This window comes from Triturus cristatus, chromosome 7 (genome assembly GCF_964204655.1).
Source record: "Triturus cristatus chromosome 7, aTriCri1.1, whole genome shotgun sequence".
NCBI classification, from domain to species: domain Eukaryota; kingdom Metazoa; phylum Chordata; class Amphibia; order Caudata; family Salamandridae; genus Triturus; species Triturus cristatus.
In genome coordinates this window covers 1,693,119,072-1,693,136,788 of record NC_140590.1, presented here as the reverse complement: position 1 = coordinate 1,693,136,788, position 17,717 = coordinate 1,693,119,072, and the positions used below count along the sequence as shown (strand labels likewise).

Sequence of the window (17,717 nt, the reverse complement as noted above, 5' to 3'; positions counted from 1 at the left end):
AACTGAACCGGGAAATATTCTTGACTATCCCGTCCAAATGGGGCCCCTTCAGGACAAACCTGTTTGCAGACAGACTGAATACTCAGCTAAGGGAATTCTTCAGCTGGAGACCGGACCCTCAAGCACAAGGGGTAGATGCTTTCCTCTAAGACTGGAGGGGTTTAGCACCCTATGCCTTCCCGCCATTTGTCATGCTACCTCGACTACTCCTTCTTGCACATCGTTACAAAGAGAGTCTAGTAGTGGTAACTCCCCTTTTGAGATCACAAGCCTGGTTCCCAATCATCCTGGAATTGAGCATAGACTTTCCAACCCTAATACCTTCATTCAGAGAAATACTCCTAAGTCCAGAGGGAGACTTCCACCCCCTTGTGGAGAAGGAACTACTGGTTATGATGACCTGGAAGATTTCAGGAGACAATGGCGAATCTCATGGCTTTCGCAAGATTCTGTCCGACTCAGAGTCATGGGTAATAGGAACAAGGAAAGCATATCGACTGGCTTAGAACAAATGGGTTCGCTGGAGTTTTTCAACTAGGTTATGATCTCGTTTCAACTGATTTAGTGCAGGACTTTTCACATCAGGCCTAAGTTACAGAACTGTCAATGTTTATAGATCAGCTGTAGCTCCAGGACACTCTAGTAGACGGCATCTCTGTAGGTCAGAACTTGCCAACTAAAAAGATAATCAGAATTATGAGACAGGGATGTGGAATTCCTATAGCACGACGCCCGGGACATATTGTTTGGGGTCAAGAGCAACAAGTTCTCATGTTTAAGTAGTCCCAAGCCCCTACAGCACAAACCCTTTGGCAGCTAGTTTACAGTACCACATTATAGATCAGGGAAAGGCATTGCCTGCGGTTAAGGTAATATTTGTGTTCATGTGGTAATGCTGTTCAAACTCGTATTTATGGTTCATTAATGCAATGCCTTTATGAGCGCTGTAAGTAAATGCTGTAAGCTCAGACTGCACTAGTGGTTTCAGTATAAAAATGTGTACACATGTTTTCAATGATTAGCAATACGAAGCTATGTATAATTCACCCAAAATGCTCTTTCATTAGATGCAAATATTTGCAGAAGCTTGAAAGCAAGATTGATTATACTTATGCTTTCAAAATAAAATGTTCACAAAAGAATGCAAATCCATTTTGCTAAACTACTGTAAACTTGTAGGTAACATTTCTTTGCAGCATCATTTAGTAAAATGTGTTGATGTATGCTAGTATTGCCCAAAAATATTCATACTGGAAAATCAGTGTAACCAATTTTAATAAGTTTATGGGAAACAAAAATAAACATGCATTGGTAAAGCCAGTAGGTCTAAAACTGTTGCTCGGCCTTTTGGTTTTGTCAATGCGCAACTTCTTTTGGCATGGTTTTTGTAAAACCTTATTGGTGTGGAAGCTGCAGGGCCCACACCATTATAACAAACATTGTCAAAAGCAAAAATTGCTTTGATCTCAAAAAGAACATATTGCCACAGTAGTTCCTGGCACTGAACAAAACAGCATACTGTTCTTTCACAATGAGCACGTAGACACACAGTTGTCACTCACAGTGAAGCTAGACGATAGAGAAAGAGACAGAGTTTTAATAAACACAAAAGGTCCTGGTTAATGCCAGACCTAATTAGGCGCCCAATTATTAAAGTCTCAAAAGTACACCCATGTCCTTGCATATACAGCTTTCGTGAGTTCACAAGACTTTACAGTTGTAGGCCAAGAAATAGTACCCCTAGAAAATGTGTAAACTGCATTTTAGCATGAGCAAATATGCAGGTGTAGATTTGCTCACGCTTTAACTTGAGTATTTACAAGTTCACTTTTCCTCCAACCACTTTTTTCCCAACCCTGGAAGAAGTTTTATGTCTGCCATTGTAAGGAGTACATTTCCAACGTTTCTCAGTATGGTGCTCTAACTTTAGAGAAGAGTTGGTGAAAACCCTTAAAACATGCAAGTTAGTAGGTTTGCACAGACTCAAAAGGACATTCCAACCCTGGAAATGTTGCTTCTATTACCATCAGCCCCTGTATGTAGATCCGCAGAAATAGGCAACATAAGGGAATTGCTAGTATTCAAACTATGGTTTGAACCTCGGCATACTCAGAGAGGCTATTTCAGAGCTCTTATATAATGAGATTGCTGCATTACATGGGACAAGTGGATTTTGTTACAGGACAAGTAGATTTATGAAGCAACCTGCCCCATGGACAAGTAGATATTTTATTAAATTCCACACCCGTGAGAGTACTAAACCCTCCAACTGCAAAATACACCACCTTGTGGGACATTAGGGACGGGTTATGAACCCTAAGCTCCTGGGGCGAGAATGCTTTCTCTAAAACGTATTTCTTATAAACGTACTGTATTATTATGTCTACAATCATTCAGAAGAACCTCAGACGTTAAAGCTCTGGACGTCTCCAGTGGGGCATACTAACCAGAAGGAGTTTGCTTTTATCTCAAAAAGAGAACCAAAACGATGTCATCCTCTTTTACCCTTTCTTTCCTCAGAATGGAACACTGTTGTTAAATGCCAGAAAGCGTACGAAAAAAGAACTGAAAGTGTGAGGAAACGAGAGTAAATTAATAATTTCCCATAGATCGCCTCATAGGGGAATCTCTTCACCAACGTTGGCAAGATGGGTGAAAGAAGTTATGTATGAGAGTGGTGTGGATGTCTCTATTCTTCGAGTACACTCCCTTAGAGGCACTTCGGCTTCCAAAGCCTTTATCCTTGGAAGGGGTCTGCAAGAAATCCTAAGGGCAGCAGACTGGTCGAATAAACTATGTATAAGAATTGTTATTTTAGACCCATCTCTAGTGCGATTGATAACGTACTTAATGCACTTTGAACTTACATAATGTAAGCCTCCGTGCCATGTCATAAAATTTAAATTTTTCACAGCCTGCTGGGCAAACAAATCTAGATTTTATTAGACACAGAGGCTAAGATTATCACTCCACATGTTATTATAACCCACCCTGATGTTGTTAAAGATATTACGTGAATCTATTCTTTTCTTTCAGAATAAGAAACTTGTTGTTCCTGGTCCTTCTCCTAGAAAGTGGTTTTCAAGTGAAGTTTAATCTTCTCCGTTGAATTATCTTGTTCGCTGCGCACAAAGAAGGAAGATGGCTGCTTGTAGGGGGGGGCTTTCAACTATGTTAGAATGTTCATTGGAGTTTCATGTTCTTCAATTGTTGCTATTGTGAGCTAGCAATAAAGGAGATTTGCATAATCTTAGCCGCGGTGTCTTTAATAAAATCCACATTTACTGCCCAGCAGGCTGTGAAAAATCTAAATTGTTTGGTATAAAAATATTTCTTAGTTGTATTTAGTTTTAGAACCAAGCAAGTCTTAGTGCAGGTAAGTAAAATATTACTTTTCAATAATAATACAGTTGAATGCAATTGGTTTTGTCACAGGTAGGTTAAATGTTCAGAAACAGTTGAAATTACTTTGCAATTACTTTGTGATAACTTTTTAGATTACTTTTTTCTACTCAATGTGATATGCCCTACTTATCACACTAGGACATTTTCTAGATAGAAGGTAGGTAAAACAGTTTTCACAAAAACACTGTTTCTTATGTTTCCATACAAACACTCTCAACACTTCGAAGTTTTTCAGATAAAAACAGTCAATGCAATCCTATGGGGTTCCCCCAGGGTCAAGGATGCGTTCAAAAAGCACCTTCAGCAGCACTTGGGCAGCCGGTTGCAGAGTGCTGAGGCCCAATGTTCTCCAATGAGGGGGGGCCACCGGTTGGTGGCTGCTCACAGACACACCACTTGATGTGGGAGACAAGCTTCTAGGGTTTAGCTCAGGGCAAAGGGGATACAAGATAGCACACAAAGTGCACCCACAGTGGCACTTGGGCAGCCAGGTGCTGGGTCGACGCCGGGAGTCCTGATGGTTTCAATGGGGAAGCTCTGGTCAGAACAAACACTGCATGCTCGGGCACGAAGATCTTCTGTGGGCGACCACCAGTTGGTGGAGTAAGTTGAGATGTTGTGGGATGCCGGGACACCGTTGGTTGGGCCACCAAAGGCCATGGGGCATTGGTGAAGGGGTGTCTTTTGGGGTTGGGTTTTCCTTCCCAGCTCCGGTCAAGGGGATCCTGCAGATAGGGGTAGCAGGCATCGTCGGGAGACTTGCGGTAAGTCAGGATTGTCGGGGACACCTCCTCATGGCATTGGGCCACTCAAAATCATGCCATGGATGGAGGGTGCAGACTCACGGATTTGGCCAGAGCCAGAGTCTGCTGGAGAGCAAATACGGTGCTCACAGGAGAACAAGTCTTTTTTAGTGAAGGCAGGGCAGGTCCTCTGGGATCTGAGGTACTGCAGGACGCACCGGGATTCCGCTGGAGCAGGTCGAGGTCAGCACATTTGGTGTCGTCCTCTTCTTCATTCAGCACGACTCTTCGTCCTTTTTCTTTCTTCTTGTCTGAGGAGGCATGGTTCAGGGTTGCCCCTAAATACAAAATTTAGAGGCGTTTCAAGGTATGTACAGGTTGGGACCAATGAGTTCCTCCCTTGGGGTGGGTACACAGCCTATTATGCCACCCTAACTCTGGTTGGCTGGGCCCCCCCCCCCACCTTCAAGATGGCAAGGACCGAGAAACATGTCTGGGGGTGGTAGATGGCGAGCAGCCAGGACTAGAGTTAGGTTGTTTTTCAGGAGGCATCTCTAAGATGCCCCCAGTGCATTTTGCATTAAATCCCACACTGGCACCACAGTGGGTTTAATGTGTTGATATCAAACTTCCCAGATTTCAGTAAAGCCATTATAGTGCTGTGGATTTTGTAATTACAAACTCCCATACCATATACTCTGTATGGCTTCACTGCATTTACAATGTCTAAGAATGAACTTTGACACTGTAGGTGTACATGGCTCATGCACCTGTATCCTCACCAGTGGTATAGTGCACCCAGCTAGAGGGGTGGCTTACCTATGCCAGAGGCAGTGGATTGTGGGCATGGCACACAGAGCCATGCCATCTGTTTATTTTGCTCTGCACCAAAACACGCAGCCTGCAATGGCAGTGTGTGTGTGTGTGTTAGGGTACAGGGCCTCCAAGGGTAGCACAATATTTGCTGCAGTTCTTGCAGACCTTCACTGGTCACAATGCCCTTGGTACCCATGGAACCTTTTACAAGAGACTTACATGAGGCCAACAAGTTGCTAATTGGGTGTGCAACAGTACAGTTTAGGGAAAGAGCATAGGCCCTGGGTACCTGGTTGGCAGGAACCCAGGGCACACTTAGTCAAAGAGCATCAACATCAGGCAAAAAGTGGGGGGCAACCACGCAAAAAGGGGCACTTATTTTAACACTAATTGTCTCAAAAACCAAAACTAAGAGGAGTGCTGACCACACAAAATGTGTGGTCAGCGACTTTATTCAAGATTTTAAGAAATGTATTCAGCCAGAGGATGACACTCAAACTCAAAATTTAGCCGAAGAGAGGGGTATGTGTAATACCAGTTGATAATCAACGACCCACTTCATGAAGCATAAGTTGTTTTGTTTTTTATACCACAGTTCGGTATGGCTGGTAACCGTAAAAATGGCAAACTTCAAATGCAAAAATAGAGTCAACAAGTGAGTGAAGCAGTACCTGCTCTTCTTAAAGCAAGAGTAGACTATTACAGCACTGTGTTATTTAAAGAGATCCATCTTCGCCTCATTCTTAAATTGGAGCAGGGCAATGGTAGTCCTAGTAGATGTAGGAAAGTTGTCCCAGATCCTAAATGAATAGATGAAAGATGTACCATCTTGGTTTTTTGCATTTCTTTGCTCCCAGTCTGACAAGATCCTCACTGCAGTTGTGCAGAGAACCACTAGAGATTGTGAGCTTGTCAGGCAGATGCTGGTCATGGGGAGGTGCTGCTCTTTATTGCAGAAAGCATGCAGCAGGCAATATGTTTTCTTGCAATGAGATCCTGGATTGTGAGGTCGATGTCCAGGATGAATCCAAACGACATAGCCTTGAATAAAAATGTGGATTTTAAAATTTGCCCAGGGACATGTCATTAGCACAGGTGTGGACTTTGTGTTGCTTGCTGCTCTTGGCAAATAGGAATTGCATTGTTCAAGTTCAGCTTCAGGTAGGTGCTGGACTTTCTGGTCTGTAAGATCTGCACTCGGGATAAATATAATATAGAATGGGGAAAATTTAGGAATGCCCGGGTTTAACTCCCGATGGGGGAAAGTGAAATCGTATTTATATAACTTATTTTATCATTTGTCCTTTTATGAAATACGTATAGAGGTAGCAGAGGGATGTCATATAGAATGGACAAAATGCCCGAATATAATGGTTAAATAAAATGTGGACAATGCTGCTGAGTGCCTTAAGCAATGGGTAACACGTAGTTATATATTTCTTGCAGCCACGAATATGATACCCAACAGTTTGAATACTACGAAAAAATTATCACCTGCCAGTCAAGTTTTTAACAAAAGATAAAAGATGTGGACGGTGCTATATTAATACACCGCTGGATTGGGACAACGATTTGGATCATTTTTCAGGTGAGACGGGCTTTTGAATATGCCCGCAAATATAATAGGAGGTTGTTTAGACTATAGGTAACAGTTAACACACAGTAAGTGGAACTGTTAAATATATCTTTCAGATGAAAGAAATGTGGAAGACAACTGAAGTCGCCCAATCAGCAGAATAGTCGATAAATAAAGACTTGAAATGTATTTGGCTATAATCCTGATATGGTTAACCATTGAAAAGACCAATATAAGTAATGGATGTCCTTTACTATTTTAGAATTCACGATGATCATCTTTAAACCCTCAACCATTATTGCGAACAGTTTAAAAGTTAACATCTGAGTGCAGTTTGGCACCGGTGAGTGTATTCTATAAGATATTGGGTAAATCAAAGCAGAATGTGTGCGTATGGGTATTTTAAGTGTATTGTGGTCCATTTCTGGGTATTGAGGATTGACGCACTTATAAATGGTTAATACATGTGCAATGATCAAAAGATCGGATTGAATATAAATGTGCAATAATGTACTTTTAGAGTTTTTAGTATAAAATAAACAATGTTAGGAAAATAATTTTGTTGTATTATTGAATTGATGTACATGATTTGAAAGTGTTTGTGTTGACTTATTTGTTTATTGTTTTATTTATAGGTCTGAGATTTAACAGATTTCTGGTTTTATGTGTAATCATATAAGGAGAACAAAGTTAATGTCCTGAAGAAGGTGGCTTTAATATGAATGTGCCACCGAAACGCGTTGACGCCTAATGATTAAGTGGTGTTAAATTGGGCAGGAGTCAGCATCAAGCTATAGTCAGGAAATTTAGATCTGTGCTCTATGCAGTCTACAGGTTTAGCCTAATAACACAGGAAAGACACAGTGTACTGTCTTTGTAGTTTCTCCCATTTTTTTTATTGATTATGTTTTTAATGTCATGAAGTAACTGTGTAACTGATGTATAATATGGAGTTGTGAAAGTTTTTTGATTAAATAAACCAGAGGAATATTTTTACTAAACCTATTAGTTGATTTAGAAGCTCTTCACTCGCGAGCTTTCAGAATTTGTGTGGATGATCAGTGATAGAAGTGTGAACGGTTGAATTTGTATCCTATCCAAAAGGAGTCCTTCTCTTTAACTCGACAGTTTCTGGGTGCTTCATCCCTTTGGATCTAAGAGCCCCCTCTCCTTGAGTTTTAATGCTGTAAGATGTTGGACTTACAAGAAGAAATACAGGTTGGGGCGAAGTTTTTTGTCTGTGCTTGTTTATTACCCCTCTCTCAAAACAAGAAATAATAATTTGGTTTCTTCTGTGTGGTTTATTAGGGTAGGATGATAGGTTGAAAGACTGCAATATCAGTAAGCAAGGCTGATCATCTGGGGCGTGGCATCTATGACCTGAACAGTAGCTTTCTCCAAGCTGCTGCATGATCTAAAGCCAAATTCGTGGTTAGGAAAGAGATGACTGTTGCGATGTGATCTTTAAATTGAGCAGAGACTGCTTTTTTGATTATCTAGATGATGAACAATCAGTGATTGATTTTTTTATTTTTTTAAACAGACTTTTATTGATTTTCAGAAAACATACATTCAATCCTGCGGTCCACTGAATGCCCAATGGAGGAAATCTATATAAGAAAAAAATTACCTATGCCTCTGGTGACTTCAACACTTATTCATATGAAGTAAGATAAACGAAAATTAATACGTTTATCTAAGCAATGATTTATGCCTTTTATTTATTTTATTTTTTAAATTAATATCTTTGATCACAAAAGGAACACATAATGAACTACACGAAATACCACATTGATATTTACACAATGAAAGTGAACAACGTGAAAAATGTGTTTTGACATACAATTATAAATAAACTCATAATAATCAAACATTGAAACAATCAAATGCAATGGCACAAAAAACAATCATTATACACCCAATACGAAATGCAAAGTTGTCAAACAAATTGATAGATTGGACAACTAACACCCTTATATTTGGAATCAATCAATTCCCCTAAATATCAGGGACACAAGGGGGTATATTTGAGATATTTGACCAAGAAGTTAGATTCCTTTGTCTGCCTTGTAATATTTAACCAAGGACTTGAATTCCTTTATCTGCCGACGCGTTTCGAGTGCCGGTTAAATCAATTGCCGCACTCTCATCAGGGCTGGATTAATCTTTCTCACGAACAGACTGATTGTGACAAAAAGGGGAGGGATGGAAAAAAGAATTAAAATTTTTATTTAAAAAGGCGCTTCCCAAAGCCCTAATTATTTTTCTGCACAAGTTGGTGGTCACATACCTGCATTATGCCGGTTAAATGTAACCATCAGCAATGTATAACACGCAGTGGTTGCCAAACTGGTTTTCAATATTGCGGTGGTATGCTCTTGCAATAAATTGTACATTGGAAAGACAAGCCAACAGGTTAATGTGAGAATTACACAGCACAAATCTCGAATTAGGAGAAAAGTCCTTACAGCGCCTATGGTAGAACATTTTCTAGCTGTTGAACACAGCGAAAATGAACTGCGTTGGACAGTTCTTGCATGGATGGACTCAAAATCAACATGTATTGAGACCGCTCTATTGCGGAAAGAGGCATATTTAATTATGAAATTCGATAGCATCAACCAGGGCCTCAACTGCATGAGCGAGCTAAACAGAGCCTAGAAGACTCATGAGCTGCAATCAAATATATGGTTCTGCCGTCAGCTTCTGGACTTGTATCTCTCTAATAAAGTATGAATGGGATCAATATCGATATGTTGGAAAACATAACCGACCTGTGATATTGAAACATTTTACCTTGGGCAACTGGATTGAATCACATGACTTCAATAAACTACATCTCCCAGAAGTCAATACAAATGTAATTAGATCATCTCCTCCTGTGATTGGTCAGAAACGCATCATGTGACACTGATGCACCATCACATGATGTGCTAATCAGCTCGGCGAGCTGCTAGCAACAATGGAGACAGATCCCCATTTGAAACCTTGAGCCTGAAATCTTGAGCTTGAAGCTTCTTTAGGTGAGCAAAATAGAGTTTGCACTTGAATTCAAGTGCGTTTAGCTAAAAAACGATTTTTTCAAATTCTTGCTCTTGCAGCCACGAACTACTTTTAAAGAGAGTGAAGGATCGTTATTTGTTACAACACTTCCTCTGTGGGACCACGTCTTTGGCCCCCCTTCTCGAGTGAGTAAATAACTTGTGCTTAGTTGTCACGTTTCAGACTCATTCAAACAGACACCGCAAATTTGCGTGTAACATTTCTCTTGCAGAATTAAAGATCTGCGGTTGTTTAAAAATCGTCTTGGCCCCGCAATATTGAAAACCAGTTTGGCAACCACTGCGTGTTATACATTGCTGATGGTTACATTTAACCGGCATAATGCAGGTATGTGACCACCAACTTGAGCAGAAAAATAATTAGGGCTTTGGGAAGCGCCTTTTTAAATAAAAATTTAAAAATTATTTTTTCCATCCCTCCCCTTTTTGTCACAATCAGTCTGTTCGTGAGAAAGATTAATCCAGCCCTGATGAGAGTGCGGAAATTGATTTAACCGGCACTCGAAACGCGTCGGCAGATAAAGGAATTCAACTCCTCGGTTAAATATTACAAGGCAGACAAAGGAATCTAACTTCTTGGTCAAATATACCCCCTTGTGTCCCTGATATTTAGGGGATTTGATTGATTCCAAATATAAGGGTGTTAGATGTCCAATCTATCAATTTGTTTGACAACTTTGCATTTCGTATTGGGTGTATAATGATTGTTTTTTGTGACATTGCATTTGATTGTTTCAATGTTTGATTATTATGAGTTTATTTATAATTGTATGTCAAAACACATTTTTCACGTTGTTCACTTTCATTGTGTAAATATCAATGTGGTATTTCGTGTAGTTCATTATGTGTTCCTTTTGTGATCAAAGATATTAATTTAAAAAATAAAATAAATAAAAAGGCATAAATCATTGCTTAGATAAACGTATTAATTTTCGTTTATCTTACTTCATATGAATAAGTGTTGAAGTTACCAGAGGCATAGGTAATTTTTTTCTTATATAGTATAACTAGCCCTACCTACCCTCTAATCCTTTGGGCTAAACCCCTCCTTTTTTGACAATGGAGGAAATCAGCATGAAGTACAACGGATACCATGACAAACTGACCACGAGTCTCATCCATCCCCCCACAAGGCGTACGTGATACCGCGCAGTCCGTCTGCATGCTTGATCCAGTCCACTGTAAGTGGTATTATAAGGTCCAATGTTGTGGGAGGTATGTTACCATGCTACCTAAAGCAAATTAAGACGAGTGACTGGATCAGGTAAACTGGGTGCTGATATGATCAAGGGGCACTATGGGGGATGTACGTGCAGAGGGTGTCAGTTGCATAAAACAGTGGCAACTGAAAGGGATGGTTTCTCACCTGCCTAGGCCATGGTAAACTCAGAAAAGTAGTACAAAAAAAAGGCTGTAATGAGATGTCCACCTCCCTTTTCAACCATTCCCTTAACCAGGGATGGCCCTTCAACATTTTAAGAAGGCTGCTGTGCTCACTCTCTTAAAAAAACATGGGGGCGGACCCGGACATACTGAAAAACTATAGAACGATCTCACGGTTTCCTATCTAGCAAAACTTCTAGAGACCCATGTTTCTCAACATTTATGCTCCTTTTTGGAGCAGTCTGGTTTGCTTGACACTCATCAGGCTGGATTTCATCTCACCCATTCAACTGAGACAGTCATCCTCTCTGCAATGGATGATGTGAGGATAGAAGTAGATATTGGTACCACACATGCACTGGTCCTATAGGATCTCTCAGCAGCTTTTGACACGGCCGAACATACTATTCTGATAAACCGTGTCAGCTCTGCAGGGCACTGCCCTTGAACCGTTGGCCTACTTTCTTACAGACCGGACTCAATAAGTCCACCTCACCCATTTTCATACAGTCAAGGTCCAACTAAATTGTGGAGTCTCCCAGGGATCTCCCCTGTTCCACCTCATTACATTCGCTCAATGATACATTCCTTACAGAAGCAAAATGTGAAAATATACAACTACAGAAGCAAAACGTGGAATACTCTTATGCAGCTGATTTTCACCATTGACTACACAATTGAATCGCAGGTTTTTTTTCCAAAACACTTATATATTCTGGACTGGATGAATAGTCACCAGTTGAAGCTAAACTCCGAAAAGACTGAAATTGTGGTTACAAGGAATCAACTTCAGAATTGAGTCCTTACTTTTGGCTCCTGGGATGCCGCTCCCGCCTCCCAATGCTTAAGAAAGCAGTGAAAAGTATTGGGAGTTTCGTCGATGAGTACCTATCCCTGAAACAGCAGATAGGGGCTGTCTTGTCCTCTTGTTTTCTTCAACTTCAGAGAATAAGGAAAATCAGGAGATACTTCACAGTGGGTGCTAGCATCCAAATGATTATTTCCTTAGGGATGTCTCGGATTGACTATGCTAACGCCATGAATCTGGGATTACCTGTTGGCTTAAACCACAGGCTGCAATTGGCTCAAAATCAGGCCCTTTGGTTTGCTTCTTGCCAACTAAGACACTGCCATACCAAACATCTGATGAAAAAAGCTATATTGGCTTCCTGTGTCCCAGGGGACTGTCTTTAAAATAGCCTGCATTGTCTTTAAAGTCCTTCAGAACAAAAGCCCAGCTTTAGTGTCCTAGAGAATTACGTGTTCTGTTCCTACCCTCCATCACAGATCCACTCTGCTGAAATAACCAACTGTTCCAAAATGTAAAAGAAAGAAGCTTGGAGGGGTCAGATTCTTTGTAATTGCTCACCAAAATCTGGCGTACCCTTCTCCTTGACATTAGATCATCAGCCAACTATGGGTGCTTTAATCAATCAATCAAGGCTTTATTTCGATAAAAATGTATCATAAAAGCATTACAATAAAGGCATTATTCGTCACAGCTTTAAAAATCATCATTATGTTTACATTAAAAAGTGAGAGATATCATAAATAAGTTATAAAAAGGTATTAAACAGTTATTTTAAGCCTATTAGATCTAATACGCCATGCCCAAGATAAATATTTAGAGAGGGCACAGGCGTAAAGTGGACGAGAATCAGACCTTAAGATACGAAGTGCCTCAATATGCTGCCTAGTACCTAATGAACGGCACAAGTTTTTGAGCCATCTACTTCTGGGGCATGCGTACACCTGACATTCGAATAAAAAGTGTGCTACAGTCTCGGGTCTGTTTATACAGAAGGGACAAAATTCTGTAGTCTGTGCAGGGAGATTCCAGCCAGATGTGAGGGCACAGAGTGGAAGAGTCCCGGTTCTAAATTTAAAATAAAGGGTCCTATCGAACGGTCTCTCTATAATATCTAGATATAGTTCCCGGAAGGGCAGGTCTTTAAAGCTCAGGAAATCCTCTGTGAGTCTACCCAGCGTGCGGTTAGAATTCTGCTGGGATGCAATCCAGTTCCAGTATAGAGTTTTTAGTAAGGCTTTCGGTGGGGAAGACCTGCTTTCCCATGCAGTGCTTAGGCCAAGATTGCAAAGGAGGGTTTTCATATCTTTCAACCATTTGATCTTATGCCACCCGGGAAGTGACATAACTTCAGAGAGGCCATTAGCATATTTTACTAATTCCGGGACACGCCATAGTCGGGCCCATAACAATAGAGGGCGAAATTTCGCCAACTCTTCAATTGGGCAGCAACCCAGGTCAAGCAACAATGGGGTCGTAGGAGTACCCTGATGGCCCTACAAAACTTTCTCTCAGATCTTGCCAACTCGCTAGAGTTACTTGAGCCCCACAGCTCGGCCCCATAAAGAGCAGAGCTGACACCCCTTGCTGTGTAGATTTCCATAACCGGGGCTATGGGTCTGGTTGCGCATGAGCGCTGCTCTTTTAGGAGCGCCCCTGTCACCCTTTTGTGTGCTAACAGCATTTTGCATAGATGGGGGGCCCAGAGCATGTTATGTGTGAGGCGAATGCCCAGATAATCGAACACATCCACCCTCTCTATAGGTACAGTATTCAGCTTTGGGGGGCGTACAGGTTTCTTGGGTGGATTCATCACAAGGAATTTTGTCTTGTCCGTGTTAATTACTAAACCCCTTTCTCCACAAAAGGACTGGAAGTTATTTAATAGTTTTTGGAGGCCCATTGGGGATTTAGAGAGTAGGAGTGTGTCATCCGCGAAGAGGAGGGTCGGAATGCGGTCCCCGGCCAGGGAGGGTTCAGCTGCAGGATCTTTCAGCAGGTGCTCTACCACAATGGGTGCTTTAGCAAACTCTTAAAAGCTGTTTAGACAAGCTTATGGCCAATATTGCTGCTGTTGTTGCTACCCCTACCTTAGCGCCAAGAGACCTGATGGTGAACATGTACTTTATAAATTCTCTATAACATTGCATGAGGGGTGGCACTTAGGGGTTCTTATTCGAAAGGCAGTAACTGGACTACAATTAAACTAGGTAACATTAACACCTGTTATTTACCGAGCATATACACAGCAACATTGTCTTATTATAATAAGTGTTATACAAAAGCACAAGTCAAATACAGGAAGATGGACAGGATGAGCCCAAAGGCAGGGTCGAGAGGAATTACAGTGGCGTGCAGTAGAATGAGCACTGGGTTTCATCAAGGATGGAAATGAGAGGAGGCCCAAGATCTGTTAGATCAGCTACCATAAGACTTTAGCAGTGATGTGGGGGCAAAACGTCCTTAGCTATCAGACAATAAGAACTTGAGTAACGTATTTAGGTGTTCCCATTGCAATATCTATGCGCCCCAAAAACTTTTTTTTATTTTTTATCAGAAGGTGGTGGTATGCTGGGGTGGTGTGCACGATAAGTCTGCCTCACCGGCCCGACCTACGGCTTCACGCATAAAATAGTTTGGGAAAGCGGTAAGGTGAACGAACTTTGGCTCGCCTGATCATGGCAAGGACGCATAACCGGGAACAACAGGTCCGTGAAGGTTTCTCACTGGTTTGAAAGGCCAGCTCACCATGTCATCAAGGACACAGTTCCGCAGTTTAACCTACATAAGGTTACAGTCAAGCGTGATGCGAGTTTAAAAGGAAACGGACCAAAACTATAATACCCAAAATGCATAATACTGTCACATCAACTCCCAGGACGGGAACAAATCATGTTCGTAATGACCTGAAGGTGGGTGACAGTCCTACCATGCCAAACTAGAGGTTGAATGGGGAGGCTGGTGCAGAATACGTGTCACCTGGCGCACTATTGGCGATATTAAAAGGAGGAGGGAGGGCCTCTCACACGTGAAGATCAGTAAGTGATTATATCATGTGAATGAGGTGAAAGGTGGTCCTGGGGGCTCTCAGTTGTGACGATGGAGAGCAGACTCTAGCTGTAATGACAGCCCAGTTAAAGTGAGGGGTTTGGAGTGATGATATGCGGTAAGTGAGGCGCTAATGGTTGCTGACTATAAGTAGATGAAATAGGCCTTACCTATCAAGATGGACAGGATAAGCCGGAGTGCGGACTCGGAGGCCCCAAGGGCCTGGGCGGTGGCCTCCAGCATGCCGGTGGCTGCCCCCAGAGCCTCAGCTGCCGCTTCCAGCATGGGACCCCCGCCCTCTGCTGCCTCCGCCATCTTCCTCTGTGGCGGGCCTGAGGTCTTCGGATGCCCAGCGAGCTCCTATGGTGCTAGCCGGGGCGTCAGACGTTCCAAGCGCCAGGTCACTGAGCCGCTGTCCGCGCGCCGCCGCTACCTGCACTCCGGCGCTCCAATCAACCACCTGCTTCTCACACACAACTCTACAGCAGCAGCAGCGCGCCCCGGGGCCACGCCCCCATGTCTCAATCTCTGGCGCGCGGCCAGCCTCCATAGGCTCCGCCTCCTGCCGGCTACCGATTGGCGCCCCGCAGGCAGTCCACCTGCAGCTCTCAGCGCTGATTGGAGGGACAGGGGCTGAAGAACTTTTCAGGAAAACCGGGGGAAAGGTGAATGAGGGCGGGGCAATAGGCGTGGTGAGGCACTGGCATGACTTCCTTATGGGGGAGGAACGGTGAGGAGGCGGGACCAAAAGCTGTTAAACATTGAACTTAGGAGGCAGAACGGATATGGGTGGGCGTGGCTTTATGGGTTCAGGCGGTGTCCCATTGGACCGAGGGGAAGTGCATGGTGGAGACTGAGGTTACTGTCGGTCAGTCAGTTGTGTTTCCTGCACACCCTTAGGCAGAAACTGTGACTTGTGCTGACCGGTCCTTCGGTTTATGGCGCATCCGTTATTTACGTGAAAGCGGAGTTGTGGGAGCTGGACTTCTGCACATTGAGCGAAGAAGATAGGAAAAGCTTTCAAAACGAGACTGATGGTCTGAAGACATTCTCTTCCCCCTGGACTTCGGCCAGTAAGTGACTGGTCTTGGCACCGACATCGGTTATTGGTGGTACTACCACCAGCTGACAGCAGTTCAAGAGAGCAAATGTTATCCATGAGACAAAGTGCAAGCCTATTCGGCGAGGTTTTTAAAGTTCTCCCTGCAGTACAATATAAGGCAATTGCAAGTCACTGAGGAGTTCCGTGACCTGACCATATAAAGGAACGAGGCTGAAGGTCATCCAACGCAGAGGTGACTTGAGTTATCGTCCTAATGTATGACCGGTGTTGTGCCAAACGAGGTAACAGACGTAAGGTAAAATAAAAAGGATTTATTAACAAACGAAGGCCTACAAGCAGGTAACAGGCGAGAGTGGCCCAACAGGGAAAAAGAGTGGCTCAGAATGAGCCCAAGATTGTATGACATAATTTAAATAAATATTGAAAGTTCTAACATGACATAACAATGAGACTATCAAGTTGGTGAGAGTAGTAAAGAGCAAACAAACTATAAATTCAATTGTATCAGTGTAAATATGGTAAATGAGATTACAGCATCTCCCTTTCATCATAAAATAATTCAAACAAAACAAAGCCCTGAAATTTCTTGGGCATTCTCGAAACGATTTCAGAAGAAGCGAAAACACATTCAGAAGAGTTTTGTGAAACAAATGCTCTGTCAATAGTGCTACTCCGAAACACATTGGCATCATTGGAAATTCAACTAGCATTTATATGTGCAGAAGAATTAACATTAGGTGATACCAAATTCTCAGGAAATTAAAAAGATTGTAAATTAATTCCTGCATTGTGGTGTTGCACTCTAGTCTTTCTTCCACATTATGCATCCGCAATGCATTGTGGATGCACTGACGTGGGGTGAGACCATTTTGTATTGCCTGCCGTCAGTTGCTCGCTCTCCCTCTCTGTTTTGACAGATTGCTGATTAAATACAGTGTCTAAATCCTTCAAGGCTGATTGCTTCGTGTGCCCCCGATTCCCTGACCCCCCCTTTGTTCATTATTGGTAAGCGCTCTTGCCCTGATGGCCTTGTCACATTACTCTCTAGTAGTGCGCTACCCTTAACAGAATCCCTTTCTATTTTTCAGACACTTAAAGATACGTGCCCCCTTACATTGGCGGACCTTCATTGATGTTGCCATACACCTTTTTTCCTCAATCTCCTAATTGGTAAGGGACGCGGCTATTCGTTTCTATAATTATACACCCACTTGCCCTTGTCCCCTTCCTTACCCTTCCTTTTCCTTGTTAATCATATAGGAATTTAATCCTCCTGCACTCAGCTATGACGCTGTGAATTAAATAACTTCATACACAGGTATGATTTGTTCTTTTTGCTTTATCTCATCCTTTTTTCCTCTACATCGTTGGCATTTCTGGGCTCCACAATTCATTCTTTCTCTCTTGTTCTTCTTTTACACATAGGTATTTTTAAATACTCTGGTAACCATAGTCCTGATGATGACCTCAACGCAAGGAGGTTGAAACGTCGTCGACTTGACAGCAGTGTTTGCGGCCAGTTAAAGGGCCATTTGTGACTTAAAAATATTTTGCAAACTGTTTATTGTATGTATTCTTCCCTGACCCTGAATTTATTACTCTTGAATTGCTTTGCCGCACCATGTTGTCATTTTAACACTTATGTCACTGCGCCGTTCCAGGCTATACTATTTAAACAGAAGACCAGTCTTTTTCTGGTTAATTTTTATAATAATGATTTTAGCTCACAACCCAACACACATTTTAGGAATCTTTTTAATGTTATCACCACTCTAGAGGCTAGGGCCGACTTTAATGACACCTCTGGCCTTGT

At 42.2% G+C, this 17,717-nt stretch overlaps 1 protein-coding gene and 1 long non-coding RNA gene across 2 annotated transcripts in view; one reads left to right on the top strand and one right to left on the bottom strand.

The window, feature by feature from the left end:
- The window catches only part of LPCAT3 (lysophosphatidylcholine acyltransferase 3), a 178,474-nt gene extending 162,977 nt beyond the window's left edge, over positions 1–15,497 (bottom strand). Inside the window, exon 1 of the mRNA XM_085619889.1 lies at positions 15,012–15,497. Within this exon, the coding sequence (XP_085476015.1) occupies positions 15,012–15,156 (145 nt within the window). The 5' untranslated portion in view covers positions 15,157–15,497. The remainder of the gene's footprint in view (positions 1–15,011) is intronic.
- Positions 15,498–15,694: 197 nt separating this feature from the next.
- On the top strand, positions 15,695–17,203 carry LOC146812782 (uncharacterized). The gene is made up of 3 exons (XR_014966896.1): positions 15,695–15,914; positions 16,993–17,074; positions 17,165–17,203. It is a non-coding gene; the product is annotated as an uncharacterized LOC146812782 (long non-coding RNA).
- Positions 17,204–17,717: the final 514 nt, after the last annotated feature.